The sequence below is a fragment of the Gavialis gangeticus genome, unplaced genomic scaffold (assembly GCF_001723915.1).
Source record: "Gavialis gangeticus isolate Ggan-Ray unplaced genomic scaffold, GavGan_comp1, whole genome shotgun sequence".
NCBI lineage: Eukaryota > Metazoa > Chordata > Crocodylia > Gavialidae > Gavialis > Gavialis gangeticus.
In genome coordinates this window covers 28,285,241-28,301,365 of record NW_017729033.1, presented here as the reverse complement: position 1 = coordinate 28,301,365, position 16,125 = coordinate 28,285,241, and the positions used below count along the sequence as shown (strand labels likewise).

The window sequence follows — 16,125 nt, the reverse complement described above, 5'->3', positions numbered from 1 at the left end:
CCCGTAGTCTTTCCTCATAGGGCCTGCCCTGCTGTCCCCTGATCATGCGAGTGGCCCTCCTCTGGACCCTCTCCATGTTGTCCACATCCCTCTTGAAGTGTGGCGCCCAGAACTGGATGCAGTACTCCAACTGCGGCCTGACCAGTGCTGCATAGAGGGGGAGGATCACTTCCTTGAACCTGCTTGAGATGCATCTGTGGATGCATGACAAGGTATGGTTAGCCACACTGCTGGCCCATGTTCATAACCAGGTAGACCTTTCAAATATGGTTCATGCCTCTGTTTGCTTCTAAGCATCATTTACATACATGCACTCTAGATAGAGCTGATTTAAAACCATCTCAGAACTAAAATGTGTGAAGACAATGATGGCTTACCTATGGGTGAAGTATTTCACTGTGAGCAGATGTAGCCTCTACTCTGTGATTTATGTTAATTGCATATAGCAAATTGAGGCAGACAGTTCAGAAGATCTGAAAGTGAAAGATATTATTTCTTTATTTGCTGAGTAAATTCAGAGGGCTGCTTACCTGAATGAGCAGCTGCCAGCATTTTGATCAAATTACTTGGAAGAATATGTTTCGCATGGCACTTGGCCAGCTCAGGAAATCTCTGATATTCTTCATTCATTCTGGTAGCAATGGATATTTGGAAAATTTGAGGCAAAAGGGCCATGTGTCCCATTAAGCATTGTTAGGTATGGTTCTCCTCCCTCTAAGAAAAATGTAAGATGATTTTTGTTACAAATCATGCTACAAATTACCCAAGTTCCTTTATCTATCTCATCCAAATGAATCGTCCCACTACAGCTTGTTTTCTGACAAGGTAGTTTCTTGTAATCTGTCTCTCTGCAGGTGTTCCTACCTGGTACATTTTTGCTCATCCTCTGGTGTGCCCTCAAAGGTTGAACACAGAAATTTTTTATAAGTGGGCCTCTGTATTTCTCTTGAATTACTTTGAATACAATGCCTGGTTGCCTTCTTGGATTCATGCTGTTAGGGACTACCCAAAGTTTATGAAGTGTTTCTTCATGCCTTTATTGCTGGTTTCTACAAGGCTGTAATACCTCTTAAATATTCCATGCTGCAGTAGTCCCAGTGGGGTTCAAGTAACTCTGTAAACATTCTTCATGAATCTGTTGCTGGATGGGATATGCCCTAAATTACTAAAGGAACTGGATAAGGTAAATGGTAGCCACTGGCTCTGAAATCTTGAGAACTCACGGAGGTCAGGTGAGGTCCAGGATAATTGGAAAAATACCAATATATAGTGTCCATTTTAAGAAATGGAAGCAGGAGGATCCGGGACTATAAAACAGTCAGTCTGACCTCACTACCAGAAAGACCAAGAAGCAGGCCATCAAAGAATCCATTTCTGAGCATCAGAGAGAACAGAATGATCTGAAACGGCCATCATGGATTCTTCAAAAGCAAGTCGTGCCTGACCAACTTGATTTCCTTCTGTGACAAGGTGTCAAACCATGTAGATGAGGGGAGAGCAGTGGATGTGTAATGTACCAGGGTGGTTCTACCTGCAGTACGTAGGGGGGTGGGGTAGGGTCTGGAGTTGGAGAGGGGCATTGAGGATTGCTGGGATGCTGCAGCCCCAACTGGGAGGCCAGCAGAGGCCAGGGCAGCAGAGCCTATTGTGTGCATTGCACCCTGCTCATCTACTCAGCCATGTCACCCAGTTGGGAAGGGAGTCTGGGAGCAGGGAGGAAAGATCCTCTGCTGCCCAAAGGGAGAGATACAGGGGAAGATTTTTTGTGCCACCTGGGTGGAGGGGCAGAGAAGATAAAAATCCCTGTGTTGTGCAGCTGTAGGATCCAGGCACAGAAGACACAAGCAGTAGCACTCAGGTCTTTGCCTCCCTAGGATAGGGTAAGACCTTCCCTCTCCCTCTCCCCACCCTCCAGCACTGCCCCTACACACCTCTGGTGGTGGTGGAGGTGTTGCCCAAGGCACAAAATTGCTCTGCTCTGGTCCAGCCCAGCCTGGCAGTCCCTAACCAGGAACTTATGCCTATGTTTCAAGCTCCAAATCTAGGGTGTCCAAAGTGAGACTGGCCCTGTCACTGTCCTTTACCCAACCCCCCATGCTGAATGCCCCCAGAATGCCCCTCATGTAGCTCTGTACACCCTAGTGCTGCCCCATGCTGAACCCTCCATTCTGGGTGTCTCCAATTACACCCAAAGGCAGGGTTTTAACTGTCATGCAGTGTTTTCTGGGGGGTGCTTGCTTGGGGCTGTGGCCTTGTCAGGTCTCTGAGAGAGTCCTCTGAAGTCAGCTCAGGCTTGGCTTCTAGAGCAAGGGGAGGGGGACCCAGGCTCCCTCCCACTCTGAGACCTTGGCCTTTCAGTGTCTTGCCTTGCCTTATTCTTTGTAGCCCTGACTCAAGTGAGTCTCCAGTTTCTCTACCTTTTGTTGGGGCAACCCAATATAGCCCTCACTTCCAAGCAGCAGAGCAGACCAGTTTCTTCATTAAATGCATTTGTTTGTGGCAAACACCAGCCAACCAAATTAGGATTAACCAGTTCCTCTGTCCTCAGTCCGGGCTGTGCAGCCCTGACCACTGCTAAATATACTCAGCTTTCCTTTTCCAGGCTTTCCAGCTCCCCAAAGCTTCTCCACTTCTCCCACTCCTTAGACTCTTCTGGCTAAGAACTGAGGCACTGCTTCCTCTAGCCTGCTCTCCCATTGTCATACTTATCTCAAGCCAGTGTCAGGCATCTCTTCCTTGCTAAGGAACTAGTTAAGATGACAAAGCTATTCAAGCCTCTGTTGAGGCTAAAAGACCCTTTTGTCTTGTGCTGCATGTAATCGGACCTGGCACTTAACCCTTCTTTCTCTGTAAACAGTCACATACCTCTGGCCATGTGCAGTGGAAGGACAGCAGGATACTTTTGCAAGAGGAAGTGTCACTTCCAAGGGCAAGGTTAAGATTTCACTGGCATTTCAGCTGCTGCCAAATTAATGACTTTAGATCCTTGCTCACCATATAGAATTGGAGTAATTGCAGGGCCAGGGAATGGTTAACTTGGTGCTTGGCTCCTTTCTGAGCAGCATTGTCCTGCTGCTGCTGCTCTGCTCTTTGTGGCCATAGATTCTAGCCCCTGGTGCAAACTGGTACACCTCTGGGGAGCAGGGTGGCAGTGAAGGAGAGGGAGGTCTTAACTCATGGCTTGCCTGCCAAAAAGGTGACAACCAATATAATACACATTGATTTAGCCAGGCTTCAAACTCCCATCTGCCTTGTCATCTTTATTAAGCCAAAGGGGTACAGGCTAGATAAAAGTACCATGTAAGGGAGATACATAACTGATTGGATCATTGTGCTCAACAAGTAATTATCAAAGGCTCAATATCTGTTGGGGAGGAGATACTGATCCGCGTTCCCTTAAGGCAGTGGTCACCAACCAATGGATCTCGATCCACCAGTAAATCTTGGAGCCTCTGAGGCTGGGATGGAGGGCTGAATGCCCACATGCATGTACGGGTGCATCCCAGCCCAGCAGGTCAGTCCATGGGAGAGGGAGCTAGATCAAGGCCCCCATGGTGAGGGACAGTGCCACAGAGGCAGGAGTAGGGGTAAGTTGAGTGGGGCCCTGACTGGGTGGGATTTACCTGCTGTGGAGGCACACCCCCAAATATTTTTTTTTTCTTTCTGCCTCGATCTGTTCCCCTCCCGCCCCCCCTTCCCTCCCCTCTGGCTTACCTGCTGGGCTGGCAGGAGAGGTGGCAGCAGCACACAGTAGATCTTGGGTTGCTTTTAAATGGCAAAGGTGATCTACTTAAAAAGGTTGAAGACCACTGCCCTAAGGTCTGTCCTAGTCTGGAACTGTTCAAGATCTTCATTAATCATTTGGAGCCTAACATAATTAACTGGTGAGGGCTCATTTGGAGTACTGATTTTGGGGTTTCATGCTTCAAGGTGAAAAAACAGATAAGAAAGAGCCCAGTGGAGAGCACAAAAGTGATTAGAGCTCTGGGAAACATAATTTATGAAGAAAGGCTAAAAGAACTGGGATTATTTTGTCTGGAGCAGAGAAGAGTGGGTGGGGAGGGGGGCAGTTACTTGATAAATATTCATATACCTACAAGAGAACACAGGTGGCCTATCATTTCATACTGCAACAGCCTGTCTATAGCCTGTAACTAGGTTTTGTTGCTTAGGCTCATTAATGCCAGTTCCAGACTGCTGTTTCTGCCCCAAGATTTACTGCTGGAAGATGTGCATGGTAACTACATGTTCAGGTATTTACCAAGAGCTGTTATGTGGGTTTGGGTTTTTTTTCCAAAGAGCTCTTATAGTGAGGTTACAAATCTATATTCAGCCCATGAGGAGGAAGAATCCAACTGCTAGGAATTTTTGTTAGAACACTTTTTGGTTTGGGATGTATTGTTCAGTCCATGAATTTATGGTCACTATGTTTTGCATGGCATCAGTTGTTTGGGGTTTTTTTTCTTTGTGTTCTTTGTCATTTGCTTATGTCTGTAAGATCTGTTCATAAGTGGTAAATTATTTAACCTTTTCCTATGGAGACATCTCTTGAAGTTTTTACTAGTTAAAACTTCTGCACATCTGGCATCTACAAAAGGTCAAAGTAACTCGAATGTAGTTCTATGGACTGTTTTATCATGTCCTTAAATGGACTCATAGGAGGTGTGATATGTTCTTGGTTTGTCATTCAAGTCATTTGTTTACACATTCCTGCATTAGTCTTATAAATGAAAAGAATATACACTTTTTTTTGTATTCAGGAAGTAAAAGAAGCATTTTGATAGGAACTGGCCCCTGAGTTTGTTTGAATAGTCTGCTCATAAGAAAAAACAAAACAAGCTATGGGTTCCTTAGGCTGGGAATGTTAGCACTATGAGGGTTTCCAAATGACATGTCCGTCCCAGCAGCATAAGGCTTAAGAGTGCAGTCCCTCAAGATGTTGCTCCTGGGTCTGTTTTTAAAGGTCTGTTTTTGGGATGAGATGAAATATGGAAAATACGGAAACGTAAAAGGATACCTTCTTGAAAATTTTTTGAATAATTCAGGATGGGAATGATGACTGAGTAGATCGTCTTGATTTACAGTATTCATTACCTGTGAACTCCATAAATATTGAGTTATGTTTGGTAAGATAACTAATTAATACAATCTGACTGTGTTTTATGTACAAAGTAGACAAATTATAGTTTCAGAGGGGTTCATTATTCTGAATTTCCTGACTTATGTGCACTGAAACAGTCAACCCTAATGCCACACTGAAGTAATTTCTCTTCGGTCAGCATGTTGACTAGGCTGTTAAATTAGGCTTTCTTTGTTCGTCTATGGATGTTGAATCCTAGATTGTTACTGTATGTACAATAAAGACTATCATCAGTCAAATTAGCTGAAATTTCTGTAGGACAGTAGACTTGATCTCTTGGTACAGGATACTCAGGTAGGATTTTTTGTAGTGATTTAACTTAATCAGTCATTATGCTGCAGAAATATGACATCAAAATTTGTGGGGTAAATTACTATATTTAAGTATACATGTTTTTGAATTTCAGGTGCCCTTCCACAAGTCTAGCAAATGAGCAGTTACAACGTAGGCCAAGTACAAGTTAGAACAAATACTAATCTAATTATGTTAATGAATTTGACCACTAGAAAGGGGCATGGGCGGTTATCACCGGTGGAGCAAAAGGAAATTAGTAGAGAGAGAGGGAGATGATATTGTTTTTATGAGCCATAAAACCAAGAGCCATTAAATCCATGGTTTTTGGTGTCCAGTAAAGTTTCTGAATTTCTGTTCCCAAGCTTGTCTTCTGAACATATTGGTCTCCTTTCAGGATAAGAGCTGTGAGACGAGAGATGGAGTTTTCTTTTAGTGGGAAGGCATTCTCCCACTGGCGATAGGATGTCCTTTATCATTTTTATGTGGGAATTCATGCTAAAGTGTAGTGGTTGCTTCATTTCACCCACATAGTTTCTGTGAGGATCCTATGCCTGTTTAAAACAACATGCAGTATACCTCATTCGGTACACCAACAGTCCTCATAGAAAAATGCTTCTAATATACCTGTAGTTTTACTCAACACTTTTTGAAATAAATGTGATGTGAAATAATAGTCAACGTTTTGTTGGAACATATAAGCTAAATATATAACTGCCTATAAGTTGTTAAAGGAGTATCAGGAATCAGACGGTGAAAAAAAATAATTTTATGAAGGCGGACATCTCGGCTCCACATTAGAGATTGAGTGGTTCACTCCTTACGTTCTTCTTTACTCATCAGACTGACAAGTTGTTGGATGCCTATAACAAAAGGGTCTTTTTCATGTTGCATCTTATAAGAAAATGTTACGTAAAATAATACAAGTAGTAAAGCATTACCTGGAATTAACTTTATAATGGTTTAACAGATGCTGTTTTGAAAATCATGCTAAATATTTGTGTTATGGAGCGCATATAATTGAAGTGTAAGACAAATTAATATGAACATTTGTGCTTAGATCCTGACACTAGTTTTGCTTCTTTTAACATCTCTCGGTATCTGATCTGCAAGACTTCCGTCCTCACTATTTAACTGTTATTGACATAACGTCATAGCCAGCATGTGCTAACAGCTTATTACACCGCAAGTTTTTCCCTCAGAATTGTAGAGGAAGAATATTTTTTCAGTGGGGTGTCAGTCATGTAACTAGGTCTCAAAAAGCAGCTTTACTTGGTGAACTAAGCAAAGGATTTGTCACCAAGATCTCCTGCATTTTAATCCTGATTCTTCAGTTGGCACCTCGTGATCTTGGACACATTTTTTAACTTTTGTAGGACTTAGTTGTCTCATCTCTAAAATTCATACTACTTTAGAAAGCCAGAGAATTAAAAGTGAAATACTTTTTTAATATTCATTTTGATCCTTTTCCCTCTAACTTGTTTTAGGAGAATGACATCTTCCTGGGCTGGGAAAAAGGAGCTTACAAAAAATGGGGAAAGAGTAAGAAGAAGTGCTCTGATCTAACACTAGAGGAAATGAAAAAACAGGCTGCTGTCCAGTGTCTTCGCTCTGCTTCTGATGAAGTAAGTTTGGGTTGCCTGGTAGGTTCAAAGAATATATACAACATGCTCAAGAAGTAGCTATGTCAATTTGTGGTATGTAGCTGTTTAGTACACAATCTCAAATTGTGTAACAAGGTCTCCTTGAAAGTCTTTGGGAGTTCCTCATTCTTCCTACGTGATACGAGATCTGGGTAGAGCTGTGGTGATTTTGCTGAGACTACAGTAGAGTGCTCTGTACCATTCATGGGCTCATCTGTTCTTGCCATGGACGCTTCTTCTGTTCTAGATAATGCTGAAGCCTCTACATGTTGTATAGCCAAGTTTACTAAGATCTTAAGCTTCACTTCACGTCAGGGAATGACATAGCTAGGCTCTGTGCCCTCATGCTCTGTGCTATTTGTGGGGCTATGTACTGTCAAATTAAATGTAACAAATTCTAGCAAACATACTTTTCTAGTATTGCTGCTGAGAAGACTGAACTGGAGAAGGGGAGAGAAAACTGGCAACAGGTCAAGGAAGGATACCAGAAGCAACGAAAGCATGTGAAGGCGAAAAGTAGAGACAGTTGTTAGGAAGGAATAGCATAACACAAATGGAGAGCTGGACAAAAGGAAAGGGAGAATGGGATGGAAACCCTTTCGTCTATGATTTTAAACCAACAGCTCCCCAGAGAAAGTTAAATTTCAGACAAAAGAAGTCAGATTATATCTTTAGATTGAAGGAGGATTGTAATGTTTAGCTCTTTATTTACAGTTCCCTATGCTCCTATTCTTCCCAGCACTTACAGTTCCAACAGTTAGACAAAACACACTTTTTTTATGGGCAATGTCTGTTCTCTGTTAGTACTCTTGACTTATTTTTGAGAGATGTAGACTTGAAGCAGTATTGTGCAAGCATTTTACAGAGGGCAGTAACCTGTTGCATAGTGTGCCTTGGGGAACCACTCTCTTTTGTAACTCATAAATTAACGTGGGCAAATAGTGTGAGAGGCAAGAATTTTTGTGGATGATGTCTTCGGGCTCTCTGTACCTGAGGAAAGTACAGTGGTACCTAAAAGCTTGTCTACATGCCTCTCAACTATATAGTTTGTCCAATAACCACTTGCAAAATTCCTTGCCTCACTTTTTTTGGATCATCAGGACTACAGCATCACCCTTACACTACAACATATATGACTTTGTCATAAATAGATCATCAGCACCCCTTAATGTCTAGCTTTGGAAGTAGTACTGTAGTAGTTGGGCACATCAGGGAAAGATCCAACTTTGACAAAAACTGTCCACTGAAACCATGTGAAAATGGATGGATGTTGTTAGGCTTGCAGCAAATCCTAGTGTGTGTAGGAGTGTTAAAATAATTAAGGATGGGGCTGTTTGATTGCAAATCAAGCATTGATGCCTCTAGTTATCTCTGTTCATCTGAACATTTGGTGATTAATGTTAATGTAGCTCCCCATCTATTCTGAACCATTTTGAATTTATTGTCAAGAGGGGTTGGACTGGTCTGAAAATGATAATCTGGAAAATTGCTCAAAATACAGAAATACATTCCTTGCATTTGAGGATATGGACAGAGAGACTAATTAAAACCGACTTAAATCTCCCCAACTCTCTTACTGTGCATCATCTTCTCTGTAGTAACTGCTTCTTACAGTAAGTAGAAACTAAATGGTGATAACTTTGTCTTGTTCTGTTCATGGATAAACTACCTAGTTTTAGCTTTTATGTACACTGAGATAGGTTCAGATGCTTAAGACAGTTAACACAGAACAGGTGATACTCAGTAAACCTCTATTGCCCTTTGTTTAATTCTGAATGATATATTCATCTATCCATACTATCAGTCAGCAGAGGGGAATTAACATTCTGTTGCTGAAGTGCAAAAGAAATTTAAAAGCCATTGGACTGCAGTTTGATGTGAGGGGAAATGGGCATTTAATCCAGTAAAATATTGAGGTGGACTGGAAAATGCATGGAAATCCTCTCAGAGAAAACAGTCCCTTATATTTTAACTGCAACATCTGATTCTCTTGATGTTTAATGGCTGTTTTTGTGCAATAAAGCATCGCCATCTACATGTGCATAGCAGTTGCTGCTCAGTAGCATAGTCTAATGCGCCATTTTCTAGTACCGATAGATACAGGTATGAGAAAACAGTGCATTAAACTAATGCGCTGAAGCACACATGTAGATGCTGACCAGGACCAAATTGCTTCTGGTCAACCCAGGCAGTAAGAGGCCACAGGTTAGCCCCTAAGCTCTGCGTGGCTTGCAGCTGCTCTGGGTAGCAAGCGGGGGGAGCTGTCCCATTTTTCCTCCCCCCACTCCCATTGCCCCCTGCCAGCTCAGGGCTGGCCCCCTGGGGGAATCCTGGAGCTCTCCCTGGCTGCTGCAGGTGGAGAGGAGAAGGGAGACTGAGCTTCATTTCCAGCATGCAGGCAGGCAGCCAGGAGTGCAGCCCAGCAGTGTAGAGAACAGTGTCCAGCTGGTAAATCTGTGGTGGTGGTAGGAGTGGGGGGAGGGAAGGGGCATGGAGCCAGGAGAGATCCCCACTTGTGTGCCACTGTTGTGCTGAGCTGCATCTGTCCAGCAGCTGGATGCACATGGTGTGAGGCCCAGACCTGGCTGGGTCTGGAAGTGTCTGTGGTCCAGGGCTGCATGGAGAGGTGGGGGTTCCTGCTGCTGGGTGCACCCTGGTGGAGGCCCTGGGGACCTGTGCCCCCTCCCACCTGTGCTCGTGGCAGAGGTGGCTGCTGCTGCCTGCCCGCTGTGCCTGGAGCACAGGTGGGGGAGGCACAGGCCCCCTGTGCCTGCGCCTCCTCCAGGCTGTGCCCAGCGGCAGGAGTCCCCCTTCCCCCACACTCCCTTGTCCGGTAGAGAGCCCCAGACCAGGCTGGGGCCCAACCCTATGTTTCTTTGGCTACCAGGTGGACACAGCTTTCCCCAGTGGCGGCAGATAAGTGGTGTTGGGCCCCAGCTTGGCCAGGTCTGGGACTCTGTACCAGCCAGGGGTGCATGGGGGGCACCAGGGGCCTGTGCCTCCGTCTCACCTATACTGTAGAGGCCTGTGCCTCTCTGTGCTTCAGGTACAGCAGCAGCAGCCTCTTCTTCCTGGAGCACAGGTTGTGGGGGGCACAGGCCCCAGTAGCGGAGAGCCCCAGACTCACCAGGGCCCGATGCCACATGAGTCCCAGCTGTTGAGCTGAGCCGCGCGTGGCCAGCTGCAGCGGGGCTCAAGGCACAGCAGCAGCCGCCTCTGCTGCCTCCGCCTCTGCAGAGATGGGGAGGGAGCCCCCCTTCCCGAGATTGACCTGCTGGGGCTGGGGGCAGCGGGTGTACATGTGGGCACATGCCCAGCTGTCCCCCTCTTGACGTAAAGAGGCTCCGGGATTGACCATTCGATCATGAGCCCCAGGTTGGTGACCACGGTTGTACGCTGTTAGGTGTACAAACATGATTCACAAGATAAACCCAGAGATTTCAAAAAGGAATCCATAGTGTAAAAAAAATGTTGTGCTGTTGTGGTCTCTCTCAGTTCTTCACAGAAAAAACTGCTTTATTAACTTCCTGTAGTCAAAAAAGTGAAAACTAACAGCTAACATTGTTTGAGGAATGCCTTGAAACTAAAAAAGTTGAGAACTACTTCTGTATGGCCTACAGCCTTTCAAAAGCCCTCTTTTTCTGTATCTTTTTTTTTGTACCCATGTTAGACTTATCCCTTTTATTTTGCTGTTTACTTTTTGTCTCTGTCATCCTATTTGGCAAGACCCCAGTTCTCTTCTGGTCTGCATCTCTTTGGCCCTGGGAATTTCTTAAAAGAGAAATTTTGGACTACTAGGATATCTCTGATTTAAGGTAGGGGCAGAGCAACACCTTAGAAACTAAACTAATTGGCTCAAAGAGCTTTTGTAGGTAACATCCTACTTCATCAAATGCCATGAATGGACTGCATTCTCTCTATAATCTCCTTTCAGGTATTTGAAAACTTATCCAGTCCCCACCCTCAGCCCTCTCTTCTGCAGACTAAATAATACTAGTTTTTCTGTCTTTTCTCATCAGTCATGCGTCCCAGGCCTCTAACCATTTTTGTTGCTCTGAGCTGGACTGTGCTTTCTAATCTCTCCACATCCTGCTTGAAGTATGTTGCCCAAAACTCAACACAGTATTGAGTGAGGCCTCACTGGTGCCAGTGACATACGAATCCATAGTACTTGTTGAAACCATGGTTAGCATAGTCCAGTCCATAGATGATTTCTGTTTCTTCAGTTAGAACAGTCAACTGGTGACTTGCTGGCTGCATGCAACCCCTCAGGGATTAACAGCTGGTCCAGGCACTGCTTCTGCAACACTCTTCTGTTGTGAGCTCACCCTCCCTCCTCCAGTTTTTGATGCTTGCCCCTACATGTGACAGGTGGCGGAGCAGGGTGGCTCAGCTCATGAAGCCAAGGGAACAGGTGGCTGAAGGGCTCAGGGGGACCTAGATCACTGATTCAGTGCACCTGGGAGGCAGCCCACATGGTTGCAGGGGCTGCATTGTATCAGGGGAGTGGGGGGCGCCTGTGGTAGAGTGTAGGGCAGAACACCTATGTAGTGAGCCATGCAGCATGTAACCCAGACGGTGCTGCAGATATAAAATGTAAGTGTTCAGTGATTTAAGTCCACTTGACTGTTCAGCTGGGTACTAGACTCTGTTAGAGCATTACAAGATGACCTGCAAACCTTGGTTAGAGCTCATTCCAGCAAATCCAGAGTGATTTCATTGGCTTTAAGTAATGTCTGCCTGATATCTGAATTGACCCTACTTGGAATTCTGTGCACACCTTTACCAAGCACAAAGCCATTTTGGAAGCCTCCAGGATGGAGACTGTGTTTGGTGAGTAACATTTCAGTGGTTGTTCACCTAGGCCTCAGGAAACCCGTCTTCAAGTGATCTGGGCACTGCTTGGGAGTTTCTCCAGTGGGAATGTGCTTATGAACAAGCACTTTAAGGAAGAAGTAGTTGGAGTTCTTTTTCATTTTGTTGTCTATATACATGTTTTACTTCCTGCCCTTTTGGTTCCTCTCCTTTGAAGTCTGTGACAACTTATTATTCTTCATGTGGAAAGAAATTTAGCATGCTGTTATATTCTTGGTGTAGAGCACAGTGAGGCAGAGAAGTTGCAGTCTGCATGCCAAGGCAGTCTTTCGGCTCCAAGTATTTGAGGCACTTGTGTCCATGTGATGAGAATTACAACACCTCTCAAAGAATTCCTGTTACTGTACTGTAACTTGAATTAGTGTATTTGCCCAAATCCAAGATAACTTTGACTTTAAGATGACTGCCCAGTAGTTAGATTCTATACAAGGGAAATTTTTATAAATTTGTTATGATTTCCAACATATGGCCTGCGGGCTGCCATGCAGCCCTCCAAGCTGTTTTCTGAGGCCTGAGGTGCTGTGACGGGAAACAAAAGTAAACACTGTACTTTCATTTCATGGGGGTGATGTGATACCGCTTCCTGTGAGGTCTTTTGAATGTGGCTCGCTGGCCCACTGGGCGATAAAAAGTTTATGATCCAGCCCCACATTCAAAAAAGTTGGACACCCCTGGTATAGAACTTAGTTATTGAGGGGTCATCTTAAATTAACTCCCCTCTTTCCCACAGCTGTGGCAGGGGAGCAGCAGTGAGGGGCCAGACCCCTCTACCCCTTACCCCCACCACACCCTCAGCCCTGCCTGCCACTTACCTTGGGGCAGTTGTGGCTTCAGCTCTTGCGGGGGAACAGCCATGGCCTAGCCCAGCCGGGCAGGAACAGCAGCGGCAGCTCCAGATCAGGCCAAAGTAAATGGCAGAGGAGCAGGCTACACAGTGTCTTCTGCACTCTCCTTGGGCCCACTGCAGGTCTCCTCTGCATGCCCTTCCCCTAATGTAGGCTCCCACATGCATTTCCACACCCCCACCCCACCCCCACACACGTGGTTCCTGCTTTGAGCCTCCTCCCCTGTGTTGGCAATATATTTATGACCCAGATGCTTTGTTCTGGGCAGACCCAAACCCTCAGACTGACCACAACTTTTTCCATTTAATAATAGGCGTATTTTATTCCTACAGAGTGAAAGCAGATAAGAATAATGTAGGTAAGGCAAACAAAATAATCCCCCTGTTTCTGTATCTACCAGTCCTAAGGCTGTCAGAGAGGGAAGGTACGTCTGGCCAGTATGTGAACTTTACCCTGTGGTTCTTTCTTTAATGCCAGCAGTCTTGGAGGTCAAGGGGTGAGTCCCCCCTCCCCTCATGAGGTGGGTGAGACGTGGTGGTGTTCCCTCTGTCCATGGTGGCCACGGGTTCTCGCCCCTCGGGGACCCTGTGGTTGTCATGCTGTCCATGTTCTGTTCTGTCAACTTATTCCTTTGCTTCCCAAGCCCATCACATGCACACATCTTAATTGGTCATTTATCAGTGTCTTAATCTGGTCATGCCATGGCCTCCTAATTTGGTCCATCCACCAAAACTGGGAATGCCAGGGGCTCTGCAGCTGGTCACTGTGATCTAATGCCACCTTATGTTTTGGAGTTTTCAGGGAACATTGTGATACATGCCTTCAGTTTCCCAGTCTGTCTGTCTGACACAGTGGGCCTTGAAAACTTTGTCAAAACCAGGCTTTTAGAAACCAATTAAACCTTGCCGTTCCCCTGGACCATTGTTTTAATGCAATATCTACTTTACCGACAAGCCAGTTCTTAAAAGCAAACCTTTAAATATCATTTTCTTGCCTTCACCTTGCTGCACAAATTTATCTAGCCCAGGGCAGGTGGCAATTAATTCAGCTCTTGTTTTGGCCCTGCATCCGGTGCCAAAGCTGGAGCTGAGCTGTTCCCTGTCCCTGGGCAACTTGAATCTAAGACGAGGCTCTTTCCCCTCAAGTGGTGATTGGGGGAATAAACCTTGTCTTTGGATTCAAGTAAATATGGTAAGCTGATCCCCTGTGAGACTGATTTAATATTAGTAAATTGAATTTTCAAAATGAAACTGCATGATCTCTGCTACCTTGAGTATCTTAGTCAGTATTGTTTGGGGCACAAAACCATTTACAAAATTCAAGTACACCTAAGTCCATTCTAGTATTCTTTTATCTGTTTCTTGTTCCCTGATTCTAGTTTTTTTGGTGGGGAAAAAATCAAAGAGTTTACTGTTGTCTAAAGTAAGCAGTTGTCATCTTTTCAATATTTGGCAAATGGCTTCTGTAGAAAAATCAGATTCTGGACATTGTAGAAGAATTTTCTCCAATTTTTATATTTTTTTCTTAATTACATCTCCTTTTGGAATGCCTCTTACAAACTATTTTTACTTCCTTTTTTCTGGATTAATTGTTAATGCAATTTTAATTAAAATATTTTTTGTAGAGGCATTTGTCATGACTCCACTGTTAAGACTGCATTCCATCTTGCACTTAATCCATGTATTTGGCATCTTCATATTATTTTAAAAATACAACTATCCTTCTCAAATCTAATGAGTACAGAATGCATTTAGATACTTTGTTAAAATTAAAATCTGGGTCTTCCTTAAAAACAAATTAGCTTATGTCTGTATTTTTTTGTCTTGAATAATTCGAACAGAATAACACAAGTATATCAAACTTTCTGTATAATTAATTGCAATTCTGTGCATAAGACTTAGAGACGCTAGGTTTTAATTGATTTATTTTAGTCTAAGAAAGACTACATACACACAAAGAGTTCTTGTTGGTAGATTACTAGGTACAGGTGTCCTGGCCTTTGTATCCATGCTTGTGCATCAGCACTGGAAAGGTTCCCCTAAGCATTGATATCTTGGTTCCAGTGTACATTGAAACATAACTGTCAAGGGAGTTGAGGCACTGTAGTGGGCTGTTTTGGACTGAGCTATCTTTGATCCTCACTTGTACAATGCAAAGTTCACTAGTACAGTCTTTTAAACCAATAAGTTCATTGCACACTAAGACCCAAATGCACTTCAGCTAGTTTATGCTACTCTGGAATGTTAGTGATTCTGCACTGTTTTCTTAACATTTTAAGGTAGACGTTTTCAAGTTGTTAGAAATTAGAGGTGCACCAATTTACCAGTTGGCACCAATTAAAAGGAAAATTAACATTATTGGCAATCATCTTTTTTTGGCCAGTATAGATGATAATGTCACTGATAAATGCCGCATTCATGCGCACAGCCACATCATGCATGCGGCAAGTAATGCAGCCAGGCAGCTTGGAGAGCAGAGTCCAGCCAGTAAGTCTGGGGGCAGAAGGGGTTGTGGAGGACGGATAGAGGCCCTCACGGTGAGGGAAGGAGTGGGGCAGGGTAGGCGCTGCCCAGCCAGGATGGTAAATGTGACCCTGCCAGGGAAGTGGAGGGGGGCTGGCTCCCCACCACCATGCACACCCCTGAGGGAGGTATGCGGGGTATGTGTTGCCTGGATTTGTGTGCGGGGTGAGGGCAGGCTGCCTGCTGTGGGCTCGGGGCCAGGGGCTGTACTTAGGGTGGACGGGGGTGGGACGGGACAGGCAGCAGTGCTGGGAGGGGTGGTTACAGCGAATTTTAGGGTGGGTCTAGCCCACCCCATAACCACACCTCCCAGCGCCTGCCCTGCCCCATCAGAAAGAGGCTGGCGCAGCCCCTGAGCTCACAGTGGGCAGCCTGCCTTTGCCCTGCACACAAATCCAGCAGGGCACATGCCCCCCCCATGCCTTCCCCAGGGGTGTGAACAGCGGCAGGGAACTGCTTCCTCTTCCCCACCCCTGCACCCCCCAGATGAGCTGCCCTCAGCTTCCGGCCCCAGGGTAACATTCATCACACTGTCTGAGCAGCCCCTGTCCCTGCCCTGCTCCCTCCCTCACTGTGGGGGCCTCAATCTGGAACCCACCATGACCCTTCTCCCCCCCACCTCTTCCCCTAGCTGGCATGGCTGATACTGACGGTCTTACTCAATTAATTATGTCCCATGTACTGTATCTATCCCTGACTCTGTATTTACATAACTCAGCTCCTTGAAGAAAACCTTATCCTGTAACTTCAATAGACTGATGAGCTTTCTATTCTTAATGTGGCTCTCGCTTTGTGCTCGGCTCCTGGCT

General features: G+C 45.0%; 1 protein-coding gene across 3 annotated transcripts in view; it reads left to right on the top strand.

Annotated features, from left to right (window-relative positions):
• The window catches only part of KIAA0232 (KIAA0232 ortholog), a 101,003-nt gene that overhangs the window by 20,908 nt on the left and 63,970 nt on the right, over positions 1-16,125 (top strand). For all 3 annotated transcript variants that reach the window (XM_019526160.1, XM_019526159.1, XM_019526161.1), the window contains one exon: positions 6,919-7,056. In XM_019526160.1, the coding sequence (XP_019381705.1) occupies positions 7,009-7,056 (48 nt within the window). In that variant the 5' untranslated portion in view covers positions 6,919-7,008. Of the gene's footprint in view, positions 1-6,918; positions 7,057-16,125 lie in introns of those variants that run through there.